At 43.0% G+C, this 16,356-nt stretch overlaps 1 protein-coding gene across 3 annotated transcripts in view; it reads left to right on the top strand.

Moving 5' to 3' along the window:
- Nucleotides 1-16,356, top strand: part of CTNND2 (catenin delta 2) — a 1,112,452-nt gene that overhangs the window by 1,062,416 nt on the left and 33,680 nt on the right. For all 3 annotated transcript variants that reach the window (XM_018065721.1, XM_018065722.1, XM_018065723.1), the window contains one exon: nt 4,988-5,072. In XM_018065721.1, coding sequence (XP_017921210.1) covers nt 4,988-5,072 — 85 coding nt within the window. The remainder of the gene's footprint in view (nt 1-4,987; nt 5,073-16,356) is intronic.

Consider the following 16,356-nt stretch of genomic DNA (forward strand, 5'->3'; position numbering starts at 1 on the left):
GCGTCCATACAGGGCCTGGCAGCTAACCAGACCAAAGCCCAGTCCACCTACCAGTGCATCCATAGTAGTTGCCACCCCCCACCCCCCGCCACACACACACACACACACACACACACACACACACACACACACACAAGAAGGGCTCACATGACCCACATGGAGGCGCCCCCTAGAGCATACAGCTGTGGTGACCGCAGGAGAGTATGCTCCTGGGCCTCATCGGATATCTACATAAGGCCGCTCCTGCAAGATCAGAAAGTGTAACTTCAGACCCGCTTAATACATAGAAATAAAAACAGAGAGTAAAGCGAAACGAAGTGACAGAGGAATATATTCCAAATAAAGGAACAAGATAAAACCTCAGAAGAAGAACTGAGGGAAGTAGAAACAATCTACCCAATAACGAGTTGAAGGTCATAATCACAAAGATGCTCAGGATAATGAACACAGTAACAGGTTTAACAGAGAGTCAGAAAATATAAAGAAGAATCAAACAGAACTGAAGGGTACAACTGTTGTTGTTCAATTGCTCAGTTCTTTCCTGCTCTTTGTGACTCCATGGACTGCAGCACACCAGGCTTCCCTGTCCTTGACTGTCTCCCAGACTGATGTCCATTGAGTTGATGATGCCATCCAACCATCTCATCCTCTGTCGTCCCCTTCTCCTCCCACCTTCAATCTTTCCCAGCCTCAGGGTCTTTTCCAGTGAGTTGGCTCTTTGCGTCAGGTAGCCAAAGTATTGGAGCTTCAGCTTCAACATCAGTCCTTCCAGTGAATATTCAGGACTGATTTCCTTTAAGATTGATGCGTTGGATCTCCTTGAAGTTCAAGGGACTCTCAAGAGTCTTCTCCAACGCCACAGTTCAAAAGCATTAATTGTTCAGCTCTCAGCCTTCTTTATGGTCCAGCTCTCACATCTGTAAATGACTCCTGGAAAAACTGTAGCTTTGAGTATACTTGTATAACTTTGAGTATTTTTGTATAACTGAATTTTTTTAAAAATACACTAGAAAGAATGGGTAGTATATTAGATGATACAGAAGAACAGAATGGCAAACTGGAAGACAGTAGTGGAAATCAACCAAGCTAAACAAATAAAATATTTTTAAATGAGTATAGTTTAAGATACCTTTAGGATAACATCAAGCATACTAATACTGGCATTGTAGGGGTCCAGAAGGAAAAAAGAAAGAAAGGGGCAGAAAATTTATTTAAAGAAATAATATTAATAGCTGAAAACTTCTCCAACCTGTGAAAGAAAACAGACATCCAGGTCCAAGAAGTACAGTGGGTCCCAAACAAGATGAACCCAAAGAAGTTCTCACCAAGACACATTAAGATGGCAAAAACTAGAGATAAAGACAGAGTTTTAAAAGCAGCAAGAGAAAAGCAATTAAGTATGCACAGGGGAACTCCAATGAGTCTCTCAGCTGATATTGCAGACCAGAGGAGAGGGGCGAAAATAAGCAAAGGGAACCTAATTCAACTTAAAAGCTTTTGCACAGCAAAGGAAACCATCAACAAAGTGAAAAGACAGCCTACTGAATGGGAAAAAAAATTCACAAATGATATAACCAACAAGGGGTTAATATCTAAGATATATATATAATATTATATATATATATATCATACAACTCAATAAACAACCCAATTAAAATTAGGCAGAAGACTGAAAAGACATTTTTCTCCCCAAAGAAGACTTACAGATGACCAACAGGCACATGAAAAGATGCTCAACATCACTGGTCATCAGGGAAATGCAAATCAAAACCACAATGAGATATCACTTCACAGCTATCAAAATGCCTATTAAAAAGGACAGAAATAACAAGTGTTGGCAAAGATGTGAAGAAAAGGGGCCTCTTATACACTGTTGGTGGGGGTGTGAATTGGTACAGCCACTATAGAAAACAGTATGGAGGGTCCTCAAAAAATTAAACATTGAACCACCATATGGTCCAGCAATTCCAGTTCTGTATAGTTTTCTAAAGAAAAAAAAAAAAAAACACGAATTGGAAAAAGCATATGAACTTCAGTGTTCATTGCAGCATTATTTATTACAATTTGCTTCTCCAGGGGATCTTCCCAACCCAGGGCTCGAACCTGGGTCTCCCACATGGCAGGCGGACACCTTACCATCTGAGCCACCAGAGAAGCATATTTATTACTATATATATATATAGATTGCATATATACATATCAATATATATGTATATATTGTATATATACATGTAGTAAATATATTATTTACCACAATATGTGTGTATATATATATGTATATATACAAAAGAATATTACTTGGCCATAAAAAAGAATAAAATATTGTCATTTTCAACAGTATAGATGGACCTAGAGGGTATTATGCTAAGTGAAATAAGTTAGAGGAACACAAATACTATATGATTTCCCTTGTATGTGAAATCTGAAAAACAAAACAGGAGAACAAGCATACCCAAACAGGAAGAGACCCACAGATACAGAGAACAAACAGGTAGCTGCCAAGGAGAGAGAGATGGGGCGATGAGTGAAATGGGTGAGGGAGATTAAAAGATGCAAAATTTCAGCGGTAAAATAAATGAACCGTAGGGATGAAATACACAGCAGGGGGGATACAGTCAATAATAGTGTAATAACTTTGTGTAGTGCCAGATGGTAAATAGAATTACCAGAGTGGTTATTTTACAATGCATATAGCTATCAGACCACCAGGAACTAACAGAGTGTTGTAGGTCAATTATAATTCAATTGTTTAAAAAAGAATACAGTGTACCTGTATCTATATCCATGAAAAGATCTAGAATTCTCTGTCAAAAGAGTTCAATATATTTAGAGCATGATACTAGTGTCAATGTGAAATCATTTAGTAACTGTCCCTAAAGAAAATATGTATTTTGCTTAAATATAGCTCATCTCATGGAGAAAAAATTTTGAAATTTACAAGAGTACTATATTTTTTCTTTTAAAAGTACACAATACTAACTAAGAGGTTTTCAAACACAGCCAAAGTTGAATTCCAAGTCAGCAATAACAAGCAAGAGTGACTATTCCAGTTTCCAGTAAGTAAATGGATGAAGAAACCTTAAACGTAGTTTCCACATTGCACGCTTGAAGACCCAGGAAAATAGCAGACATTTAATTGATCACATAGTAAGTTCCCATCCTTTTATTGCAAAATACAGGTCCTTGCTTCCCAGGTGGCACTAGTGGTAAAGAACCTGCCTCCCAGTGAAGGTAGACATAAGAGGCGAGGGTTCGATCACTGGGTCAGGAAGATGCCCTGGAAGAGGGCACAGCAACCCAGTCCAGTATTCTTGCCTGGAGAAGGCTGACAGGCTATAGTCCATAGGGTCACAAAGAGCTGGACACGACTGAATTGACTTAGCACGCACACATCTATTTACTCTAGCTCTCAAGTCCAACCTCAACTTGATCCCATCTCACCATCTGCTCACTTTCCGTTTTAAAGACTCTTTTATGTTAAAAGCAGTTTTGATCTCAATTCACATGTTCTGTTTGGGGAATCTGTGGGCCACTGCACCATGGGTCAGTTTCAGGGATGACCTTCACATTGGCATCCTCATGTGTGATTATGACCTGCCCAACTCCAGGAGTCCCCGCATAAACCAAGGGTCAGCAGCTATGATCCAAATCCCACCGTCCACCCTTTCTTGTAAGTAACACTTGACTGGAACACAGCCACTTCCCCTCGTTTATGTATTATTTATGACCCCTCTCGTCCTGCAATGACAGAGTTGAGTAGCCGCAACTGAGACCATGTGGCCCACACATCAAAGGATATTTGATAGCTGACCCTTTATAGCAAAAGTGTGCCGGCCCTTGAGATTAGGCACAATGCCGTGTCAGCCACTCAGGTCGTGAGGCTGGTTGTGGACTCAGCTCATTGGAGCAAAGAATCCGCAGGTAGTTAGCAGGGACCTCACCACTCATCCAAGTGATTTCCAAGAATCGGATCGAATTGAATCAACACAGATGTCTTGACCTAGAGTCTGATCTGAGATGCAGGTTGGCACCGAACCATTATTTAGCAGTAGATTCACAAGGATTTCAAAGCCATGACTCAAAAAAAAAAAAGGTAAGAACCGCTAGTCCAGAGGTTTACGTGACCTTAGTTTCTCCCTCTAGTCTGGAGGACAGAATGTGAATTGTATGAAGGGCTTTGTTTCTAGATTCTTTTATCCGTGCTTATTCCTCCACACAAACATGAGAGAGCCTGTGGGCCAGTGAGTGCACAGGGCATCTCCATGCCAATCGCCTGTGCTTGGCTTCCTTAGCAAATGGAAAGCAGTTCCCTGTACCCCTCAGGCAGTAGAGCAAACGCTATACACGCTCTTATGCTTCAGCTGAGAAAATGAGTATCTTTTTTTCCCTCCTTACTCCTTGCTTGCGCTCAGTCATGTCCAACTCTTTGCGACCCTTTCTACTGCCTGTCAGGCTCCTCTGTCTGTGGGATTTCCCAGGCAAGAATACTGGAGTGGGTTATCATTTCCTCCCCCAAGGGATCTTCCTAACCCAGGGATCGAACCCAAGTCTCCTGTGTCTCCTTTTTGTATGCATTGTATGTGATTCTTTACCCACTGAGCTCTGCACAGGTTAGACAACACAGCTATTAAAACCTCTTAATCTTGCCTTTCCTGGCCAGGATGCTTTCTGTTCCATTTCCTAGTCCAGCGCTGAACCTGCATTCTGACTCAGTGCACTGCTCTTGGGTTTGCATTGTGAAAATTCTTTGCCAAATTACAATACCGTCCTCCCCCAACCCCGACCCTGCCCCCTGCCATGGGTGTCGGGGGGAGAATGAGGTTGGACACTGGCGACCTGCATCCTTTGCCCTGTCCAGACTGGAGAAAGAAAAGGGTGAGAAGAGCCACGAGGCTTGTATTCTCTTTATTCTTGCTGTTTCCTGCCAAGGCATGTAAAGCCCAGCTGTCCCGCTCTCCACTTGCGTGTCCTGTCTTTTCTTTATCAGACACTCTCCGAAGGTGGTCAAGGCGGCATCTCAGGTCCTCAGCAGCATGTGGCAGTACCGAGATCTGAGGAGTCTCTACAAAAAGGTAAGATTTGCTTTACCTTCTTGGCTCGTGAGCTGCACACAGACCCTGAGCCTGAAGACAACATTTGGTCATAACGAGATGTGTCACAGATACAAAGGAACCTTGTCTGAGAGTTTGAGCAATTGAAATGCAAGTGAAACAAGAGAATCAGTGAAGAAGCAAAAAAAAAAAAAAAAAAAAAAAAAAAGGGTCGCTAAGTGTCCCCTGAATATATCCTAAGATCCATGAACTTTCTGGATTGGACAGACCTATAACCATAGAGTCTTACCTTCAAGAAAAATAAGTTTGTGTCTGAGCATCTATATTGTATAAGAGACTAAAAAGCAATGAACTGAGGGGTTTTGCACACACTCTCACACAGAAGCGTCAACAAGGGCCAAGAAATAACTGAAGTCACTGTGGAGAGGAGACAGGAAAATAAAAGGTAAAAGGCAGTTCAGGAGACCGAGAAGTCTTGCAACCTAGGAATACTGAGTGGCTACCTGAGTTCCGCATCCAGGACACTGGCCGGTTCACGCGCAAGGTGAAGGGCTGATAATCCTAATGGCAGTCGTAGATCATAGGAAGAGGCTGGGCATTTACCCAGAAGGCTCCCCGGAGGCAGGCAGAAATTTATATCATACGTTTCAAAGGGGACTTCCTCCCCAAAATAGTTTAGAAACATAACTTTAAGCAAAAAGGTCACATCTAGAAATTTTGATTATACGATTCTTTCCCACATTTTCGTAAAAAAAGGACGCACAACTTTTCTTTTTAGGTTAGGAGCAAAGAGTTCTTTTAACAGTGTCCCCCAGAAGTTACTGTTTTATTGTTACCAGACAGCATATGTGAGCTGTTTCAATGATCAGAGCTGTCAGGATAGATTGAGTTAACAAATGGAGCAGAGAACATCACTGAGAGATAGGCCCGGAGAACAGCGTAGACACTGGTCTCCATAGGGATTCAGAAAGCGTGAACAGGGCCTCATCATCAACTTCCCAGAGCACCTCCTTGCCTCCCCCGGCAGCCTGCATGGAGGAGGGGGAAGCCAAGACTCACTGCCACGTTGGTCCCCAGCATCCCAGTCTTGGGATGGGAGGTGGGGCCACAGCAAGAGGTCAAGTTGGATAAGAGAGGGTGAGATCCATCTTGCCAGAGGGAAAATTGGTCTTTTTCTAAGCCTGTGGGAGAAAGTTAAATATTTAATGACTGACTCCACTAAGTTAAGAGTATATTTCTAGATTTCTCCAAGGTCTTCCTATTTCCTGTAAGCTCCTTGCTTTGTACTTCAGTTTAAAGTTTAGCCCATATATTTCAGAAATCTCTTTCAAGATTTTTCTGTTCCTTAAGAGGAAGTATTTTTAGGCTGAAATATTACAGAAGTGTTCTGGATTAATTATATCCTTTCCTAAATATCTTGCTATTTGTCTAAAGTGTTTTAGTTCCATTCTGCCTGTTTTGTTTGAAATGTACATCCCTTGGTTCCTTCTGGGACTCTTTCAGAAGCCAAATGAATTTCCTCCAGGGACAGGATCCTTCAGCTAAACAGGCAGCCAGACACGAAGAACACACTATAAATTAGAAAAGAGCTGGACGTTCTGAATCAGTGGCTCGGGAAGTTCAATGAAATATTACTGCCTCAAATAAACTCCACTTTCCCTGAATTCCAGCCTTTTCTTTGCTAGAATATACCTTCTCATACTTCTGTGCATTGAAGGGAAATGGCTTTTAGAGACTCCACAAGTTATTTGTTGAATCGTAGTATGAGTTCTCCATTTTAGTTTTTTCTGTGTTGGTAGTAGGGTTCAGAAAGTATAATTGTCTTTCATTTGCCATGAGGAAAAAAAAAGAGTATGTTGTCAGAAATTTAATGGAGCTAAAACTCAAGAGCTAAAGAGCGCTTAAAATGTGTCTTAATGTGAGGAGATTCAAGAAAGACAGGCTGGAGAAACTGAAGGTGAGGTTTTCAGTTGATCCATGATTTTAAAATATTGAGAAAGAGCTGTTGTTCATAATGATTTCCAAATTGTGCAGTTGCGAAATGAAATGAGGATTTTGTGCTCAGTATAAGTGCTACAATGGCAAAGCTCAAAACTCACAAAAGCTTTTCTTTTTGAAAGGTCCTGTGGTGAGAAAATCCAAATTCATTCGTCCTTATGAATTGTTTTTAATCAGTGAGGCAAGAGATTTCTATTTTGTTCTTCATTGACAGTTGAGAGATCATTTTCTAAATGCCTGATCCGTATCTATAATTACTCGTGTTTCTAATCTATTTATTAAATACCTGTTATAGGCTTAGGAAAGGAAGAGTTGCAAGGAAAACGTGGCATGTAGAGCAGCTATTGTGGATGCAAGTGAAATATGGAACAGTGTTTGGCAGCTGCATTCGGCTCATATTCATGTATTATGGATTTACTGGATAAATTAAGAGCAAGAAAATTACAGAGAAAAATCTTGAAGAATCTATAGAGTTTGCATGAATTAGGAGATAAGAGGAAAAGAGCATTATGGACAAGAGGAAAAAACACGATTAGATAGATGTAAATTGAAATAACAATGGCATGTCTATGGAACGGAATTAAAGATCCACCTGTCATTGGCTTATTTCCTCCTTAGGACCCAAGCACAGAGGCCAGAACCACATTTCCTTAGCTCAGCTACTTTATTTGACTTAGAGATCCATTTAATAAATCAGAATATTCTTTGGTCTGGTTGAAGTCCAGACACATTGTGAGCCAAAACGGATTTGCATCATCCAAACCTTCAACTTCAGTGAGGCCTGGACTTCTGATTTTTCTCCCCTAAAGGAAAAGAAACAGAAGAATGTTATCACACAAAGGCTAAACAATGCATCACCTTAGAAAAAAATCCTGAAGATTAGATAACCACAAAGAGAAGCTTCAAATATCTTTATCATCTGTATTTTTGCAGAGGATGTTTTCTTAATGGAAAAAAGGTGAGCCTTGGAGCAGTCTTGATAGAGGGCTGAAAAAAAAGCAGATGATCAAACGTTCTTGACGTTTTGAACACTGGTACTTAAAAAAAAAAGTTGAGGTCATGACTGACAGCGTGATTATGTTTGATGATAGTAAAGTTTGTTGGGACAACTGGTTTTGAAGGAAAGGAGATACATTTGGGGGTGGGGGTAGATGGGAACATAGAATTATAAAATTGCAGAAAGCATTTCTTGTAGCTCTTACATAATACCTTAATCATATACACATCTCAAAAAAATATATAGTTATATTGTTTGGGATATAGCCTAAATTACTCTTAACAGGGAGACTCAGAAATTCAGAAATGCAAGCTTAACAAGTATCCCTTTCTGTTTCATGGGCCTGCACCTGGTTAGGCAGGTGGTCCAGAGTCAGCGGTGACCCTGGGACCTGTCTTGTTATAGTGCCTTGTACTAGGGTAACATCGTTGCCTATGTGTACCAAGCTCCCTAACTGAGCTCTTCCCCTCTCACTGCAGGCCGTAGAAAAAGTGAGGGCAAGTGATATTCTCTGAAGCATGTGATGCAAAAGGGACCAACCTTCTGCTCCCCTGCCACCACCAAGAACTCAATCATGTGGCCACAGCTACAAACCCGGCTGGGAGGGAGAGTAGGAAAAGTGAGCCACCAGGAACCCTGCTAAAGCTTGGTGGCAGGAGGAGGGAGTTATTTTACTAAAAGAAGGAAGGTGTCGTATCAGCTCCAGGAGTCATTTCCTTTTGTTCAAATGTCGGGTTAGCCAAAAAGTTTATTCTGATTTTTCTGTAACGTCATGTAGAAAAACCCGAACAAACTTTCTGGCTAACCAAGTATCTTGACTATCCATTGAAAATCACTAAGGGGACATATTATTCCATTTTGGGGTGGCTATGATTTTTCAGAACTCTTATATGAAGTAAAAATCTCTGTATGTGTATTATCTGTCTTCCAACGCTATACTGAAAAATCTACTTTCTCTTCTCTAGGATAGCCTTCCTATTTTTGAAGCCAGTCATCATGTCTCTACAAGGTCATTCCTTTTCAGTTGTAGGGATCAGTTCAGTCGCTAAGTCATGTCTGAGTCTTTGTGACCCCATCAATCACAGCACGCCAGGCCTCCCTGACCATCACCAACTCCCGGAGTTCACTCAAACTCATGTCCATCAAGTCGGTGATGCCATCCAGCATCTCATCCTGTGTCATCCCCTTCTCCTCCTGCCCCCAGTCCCTCCGAGGATCAGGGTCTTTTCCAGTGAGTCAACTCTTCACATGAGGTGGCCACAGTATTGAAGTTTCAGCTTCAACATCAGTCCTTCCAATGAACACCCAGGACTGATCTCCTTTAGGATGGACTGGTTGAATCTCCTTGCAGTCCAAGGGACTCTCAAGAGTCCTCTCCAACACCACAGTTCAAAAGCATCAATTCTTCGGCACTCAGCTTTCTTCACAGTCCAACTCTCACATCCATACATAACCACTGGAAAAACCATAGCCTTGACTAGACGGACCTTTGTTGGCAAAGTAATGTCTCTGCTTTTCAATATGCTGTCTAGGTTGGTCATAACTTTCCTTCCAAGGAGTAAGCGTCTTTTAATTTCATGGCTGCAGTCACCATCTACAGTGATTTTGGAGCCCCCCAAAATAAAGTCAGCCACCGTTTCCCCATCTATTTCCCATGAAGTGATGGGACCGGATGCCATGATCTTAGTTTTCTGAATGTTGAGCTTTAAGCCAACTTTTTCACTCGCCTCTTTCACTTTCATCAAGAGGCTTTTTAGTTCCTCTTCACTTTCTGCCATAAGAGTGATGTCATCTGCATATCTGAGGTTATTGAAATTTCTCCCAGCAATCTTGATTCCAGCTTGTGCTTCTTCCAGCCCAGCGTTTCTCATGATGTACTCTGCAATCCCAGGGATGGGGGAGGCTGGTGGGCTGTTGTCTCTGGAGTCGCACAGAGTCGGACACGACTGAAGCGACTTAGCAGCAGCAGCAGCACTCTACATATAAGTTAAATAAGCAGGATGACAATATACAGCCTTGACGTACTCCTTTTCCTATTTGGAACCAGTCTGTTGTTCCATGTCCAGTTCTAACTGTTGCTTCCTGACCTGCATATAGGTTTCTCAAGAGGCAGGTCAGATGGTCTGGTATTCCCATCTCTTTCAGAATTTTCCACAGTTTATTGTGATTTATTGTGATTTTCCACAGTTTATTGTTGTAGGGATAGCAACATTTATTATTACTACAGCTGTCAAAAAAAAAAAAAAGCAAAACCTAAAAATCGAAAGTTACATTTTCATCACTGTGCAAAACTTAGAACTTAAGGCCAGGACACAGCATCGGAGCAGCCCCTGTTGTCAAGTAGAGAGAGACAATTCTTCCGGCGTTCAGCTTATAATGCTTCGGTTCATTATTTTGCTCTAAGTATTGCAAAGAGCTCCAGAAAGAACAGCATCTACTCAGCCACTCTATGAGCAAATTCCTTTGTTCATAAATGCAGGGATCAGATCAAAGACAGATCAGATAACAGAATCAAACTCTGCTGATGGTCACCAAGGTTAGAAACCAGACTTATTCTCCCCCACGAATAGCATGGCCTTGTGTTTCTATAGTTGTGGTCCTGTGGGGTCCGCCACCCTCCTATCCCTCCCCAACACCCCTTGAACCTCCCATGCCTCCCCTCCCCACTCCCCCTCCAACCCTCCCACCCTTACCCTTTGGAATCTTGAACAGTGAGCTTGTGTCTCAAAGAATGCCAAACCACCTGTGCTTGAAAACTTGAAACCGAACAAGGTAGTGTTTCCGTGGATAGAGATATTGTATTCAGTGTTACCGTCTGGATGAGAGAAACAAAGCATAAAACTAATCTTTAAATGTCCTTCCTTTTATTGTCGGGAAGACAGACTCTCGCGCCGCAGGTACCATTCAGCCAGTGAATAATGAGCTTTGATGGGAGTGAAGTCATGCCCTTCACGGCCTGAATCACTCAGGACTCTCTTTTCCTACTGCCGTGGGATTCATTACACTGGTCCCGCCACTGTTGCACTCACAAAATGAGAAATCAATAAGTAATTATGGATAGGGAAGGGATGCCTGCAGATTTCCTCAAATGACCAAACCGCAGCGAGTGAGCGAGTGGACACAGCGCTCGCGGTGTCTTTCGCTGCTTTCAGGAAACTGGCCTCTGTACCTCAATGAGTCAGTGGTCCTGACCCCTGTGAACTGAAGTCACGGTTCACATTTCACATCCCTCATCACTCTCACTTGCTGGACATTTAAAAATCAATACTGGATTGCAGCGAAAACTAGAAAGATGTTTTGAAATATTGTCCAGGAAAACACACAAGATGAGCAAAATGCAAAATTTTGATCTCAAAGCTTTGCAGCAAGAGGAGCAAGAAATACTTTTATACTTGCTGTAGCATGTTGCCATCTTGAGAATAAATAGATGTTTTTCCTTGGCGAGTGTTTAAGATGGTGATGGAAAAGCAGTAAATCCTCTATAGAAATAAATGACTGGATGTAGAGCTGTCATTCTATCAAGGAAATTGCCCACCAGGAATTTATTCATCTTTCTACTGTACTGGAAAATTCTTCACCGAGAAATGACTGGAAGCACATGAAAACTTTTGATCACAGTCTTCTTTCTTGCATTTTTAAGTTAATTAACTCTTTAATTAATTTTTTTATTGAAGGATAATTGCTTTATAGAATTTTGTTGTTTTCTGTCAAATCTCAACATGAATCAGCAGTAGGTGTACATATATCCCCTTCCCTTTTGAACCTCCCTCCCATCTCTCTCCCCACCCCACCCCTCTAGGTTGATACCGAGCCCCTGGTTGAGTTTCCTGAGCCATACAGCAAATTTCCATTGACTATCTATTTTACATATGGTAATGTAAGTTTCCATAATTAGAGGAAAATTGCTTTACAATGTTGCATTGGTTTCTGCCCTACGACACGTGAATCAGCCATAATTATGGTCAGGCTCTTAAATAATCTGAATGCTGTTTCCTCCAGATTTGCAACTGTAGCTCGAGTTCTTTTCTAAATCACTGCACATCAAGCTCGGGTAGGAAACAAAGAGGCTGGGGTTAAACTCAGTGATGATGCTGTCTCCTCCATAAATCTGGGCGTTTGCGTGTTGATTTTTGTATCGACAAATAAGGCCCTCCTTCATGAGGTCCGCTGACCTCTCGGAGACCATTCTCAGACACTCATCATATGATATCTGTCCAAAAACAAAGGCACAAATGGGAACAGAAGCAAAAATCAATTGTGCAGAAGTGGAAATCGATGCACATGGCAGTTGCTAAACAAGAAGTGACTAAGTTAGAGCTGCTGTGGGGCTGGACCTCCCAGCTGGAGAAATTCTACCTGAGCAGCATCTAAGTTCAATGTTTCCTTTCTGCCTCTGCTCTCCCAGGTGGCTTTACCATAGTATTTTAAATCAGAACTTCCAAAAGTACCCCAGAGACAAAAGCAGGGGAAAAGGATTGAATTGGGAACTAGAAAACTCACTAAACTTTTCATTTTTTGGAACTGCAGTTGATTTTCAATGGTGCATTAGTTTCAGGTGCACAACAAAGTGGTTCAGTTATACGCATATGTACTGTTCTTTAGGCTCTAAGTCATGTCCAGCGCTTTTGCGACCCCCGTGGACTGTAGCAGCACCACGGACAGGCTCCTCTGTCCATGGGTTTCTCCAGGCAAGAATAATGGAGTGGTTTGCCATGCCCTCCTCCAGGGGATCTTCCCAACGCAAAGAGTGAACCCACGTCTCCTGCAGCTCCTTCATTGCAGGTAGAGTCTTTACCTCTGAGCCGCCAGGGAAGCCCTATACTTGTGGGCCTCGCTGGTGGCTCAGATGGTAAAGGATCCGCCTGCAATGTGGGAGACCTAGGTTTGATCCCTGGATCAGGAAGATCCCCTGGAGAAAGGAATGGCTACCCACTCCAGTGTTTTGAGGACTTCCCTGGTGGCTCAGATGGTAAAAAAAAAAAAAAAAAAAAAAAATATCTGCCTGCAGTGCAGAATTCCATGGGCAGAGGAGCCCGGCGAGCTACAATCTGTGGGATTGCAAAGAGCTGGACATGACTGAGCGACCATCACTTTCACATTCTCATTTAGATTCTTTTCCATTATAGGTTATTATAAGGCACTGAATATCGCTCCCGATGCTATACAATAGGACCCTATTTTGTTATTTATCTATTTTTCTGTTTAACAGTGTGTATCCATTCATTTCAAACTTCTAATTTATTCCCCCATTTCTCCTTTGGTAGCCATAAATTTGTTTTCTATGTCTGTGAGTCTATTTCTGTTTTGTAAATAAGTGCATTTGTATCATTTTTTAAGATTCCATCTGTAAGTGATATCATATTTGTCTTTCTCTGTCTAACTGACTTCACTTAGTATGAGATTCTCTGGGTTCACCCATATTGCTGCAAATGGCATTATTTCCTTCTTTTTAGGGCTGGTCTATATTCCCTGTGGGTTTCTCAGGTGGCTCAGTGGTAAAGAATCCACCTGCCAATGCAGGAGTTGCCGGTTTGATCTCTGGGTCAGGACAATCCCCTGGAGAAGTAAATGACAACCCAGTTCAGTATTTTTGCCTAAGAAATCCCATGGACAGAGGAACCTGACAGGCTACAGTCCCTGGGGTCACAAAGAGTCAGAAACAACTTAGTGTCTAAACAACAAATATTCCCTGTATATGTGTACCACATCTTTTTTTACCCATTCATCTGTTCATGGACACTTCGGTTTCTTCCATCTCTTGGCTACTGTGAATAGTGACACTATGAACTTTAGGGTACATGTCCCTTTGAATTAGAAAAAATGCTAAGTTTAATGTAAATCTACTACCATTCTTGTTACTTTGGGCAATACACTCAAGCTCACCCTTCCTTCTTCTAGTAGATGGGATGAGCTACGGCTAAGAGCGCTTTCATTTGCTTGGGGAGAAAGGACGTGATCCGTTTCTTGTCTCTTCCTAGCTCACCTGCTTCCCCTCTCATAAACTATTCCTTCTTATGTCCCAGTGTCCCACATCCCCACCCTCCTCCCAGGCTCCGCCAGGAAAGGGGGATCAGCAGAGAGGAGAGAGACCCTGGCCATACAGTTGTGCCCTGGCCTTGGTACACCCAGCCTGCAGCAGATGCCCACGTGCTGGCTTCTCTCATGGGGACGGTGGTGCGGTTTGCTCATGCGTGCATGCTTAGTTGCTTCAGTCGTGTCCAGCTTTTGCAAGCCTATGGACCGTAGCCTGCCAGGCTCCTCTGCCTGTGGGATTCTCCAGGCAGGCATACTGGAGTGTGTTGCTGTGCCCTCCTCCAGAGGGTCTTCCCAACCCAGGAATCGAGTCTGAATCTCTCTCACTGGCAGGCGGGCTCGGTATTTAATACCAGCCTCCAGCTGAGGACCGCTGGCCTGGACCTGACCTCTTCCAGCTAACTGCTCCAGGCTCTCCATGCACCTAAGGCTGCCACTACCCTGCACTGAGACCAGAGCAGATACACACTTTCCACCCCGCAGCTTAGTGTGGGAATTCCTGTTTAAGAAGAGTATACTTTATGAATATAAAATTTCCTACCGGCCTTGGAGGGGGCTCATGCAGTGGACGATCCTGAAACCTAAGCTTCTTGAGCTCCATGGTTGGTCCACCTCTGGCACTGAGTCTGAGCTTCACCCTGATCGTGGTAACTCCTACAACCCCCAAAATCCAGAGAGCCCATGGCCAGGCAAAATAAAGAGCTCACTTCCCAGGCTTCAGGAGATGGGAGGTAGGCTGGGCAATGCCCAGCCTGTCAACTGCCTTCAAGGAAGCCCTCGCCACCAACATTCTCCACCACTAGTGAATTCTCAGCCTAAACCCGTGTAATCTGGAGGTGGGGCATGTGTTAATACTGCAGAACCTTATTTTATCCCCCCCATTCACAAGGATGGATGGATGATCTAATTTTTTACTTTGAGAATATATGGGGAACAATGGGGCATCTGTTGTTCCCTGCCTTGGGACCTTAGCCAAAACACAGGCAATGGAAGAAAAGTATATTAACATCCTGTCACAGTGTCTTGTTGCAGGCATTTAATCATCTAAAGTTGTCCTCAGGTCTAATCAGTGTGTCTCACACCTCAAATGAACATGGCTTACAGCAGTTAGAAATTAATCACCCTCTGTTACTTTCCTATTGCTGCATTAACAGATTACAACAAACTCAGTGGCTTAAACACAAATTCATGATCTGAACAGTTCTTGAGGGCAGAAGTGCAAAGTAGGTTTCACTGGGCTGAAATCAAAGGGTTGGCTCTGCAGTGAGTAAAAGTGGAGCTCTGAGGAACTCCCGCAGGAGCGGGAGGAACTCCAGGAACTCCTGTCCCCTGGGGTTGGGGACAAAAAGAAGAGGAGCCAAGAAGGGGGATCTGACCCCTGTCCTCTGTCATCCCTGCCCAGTCAGCACAGTGTCCTATGCCTGCCTTACCTGCTTCTCCCTGTCCTCTCTTTAAGTCTGGAGCCGAGGTTTTCAGCATCGTTATGTTGTCGTCAGTCAGTCACTAAGTCGTGTCTGACTCTTTGCAGCCCCATGAACTACAGCACGCCAGGCTTCCCTGTCCTTCACCATCTCCCAGAGCTTGCTCACACTCATGTCCGTTGAATTAGTGATGCCACCCAACCATCTCATCCTCTGTCACTCCCTTCTCCTCCTCCCCTCAATCTTTCCCATCATCAGGGTCTTTTCTAATGAGTCAGCTCTTCACATCAGGTGGCCAAAGGATTGGAGCTTCAGCTTCAGCGTCAGTCCTTCCAATGAATATTCAGGGTTGTTTTCCTTCAGGACTGAGTGGTTGGATCTCCTTGGGATCCAAGGGTCAGCATGGTAGCCATTAGTGAGGGGTTGGCTATTGAACATGTGAAATATGATTAGTCCTCTTTGAGATATTCTCTGGGCTCAGTGGTAAAGAATTGCCTGCCAATGCAGGAGACTCGAGTTCAATCCCTGGGTCAAGAAGATCCCCTGGAGGAGGCCGTGGCAGTCCACTCCAGTATTCTTGCCTGGGAAGCCCTATGGACGTCGGAGCCCGAGAGGCTGCAGTCCATGGAGTCACAAAAGAGTCGGACACAACTTAGCAACTAAACCACGCAACAGCAACACTAAGCATAAGACACGAACCAGATCTCAAAGACTTGGCTTACTTTTTTTTTTTTAAACTATCTAGTAAATGCTTCTCATGTTTATTGTGTTAAAATATATTTTAGATATATAGGATTAAATAAATATAATATTAAAGTTTAAAAAAAAAAACTGTTGGTCCTGGGTGCACCCCTTC

The sequence above is a fragment of the Capra hircus genome, chromosome 20 (genome assembly GCF_001704415.2).
Source record: "Capra hircus breed San Clemente chromosome 20, ASM170441v1, whole genome shotgun sequence".
In the NCBI taxonomy this organism is placed as follows: Eukaryota; Metazoa; Chordata; class Mammalia; order Artiodactyla; family Bovidae; genus Capra; species Capra hircus.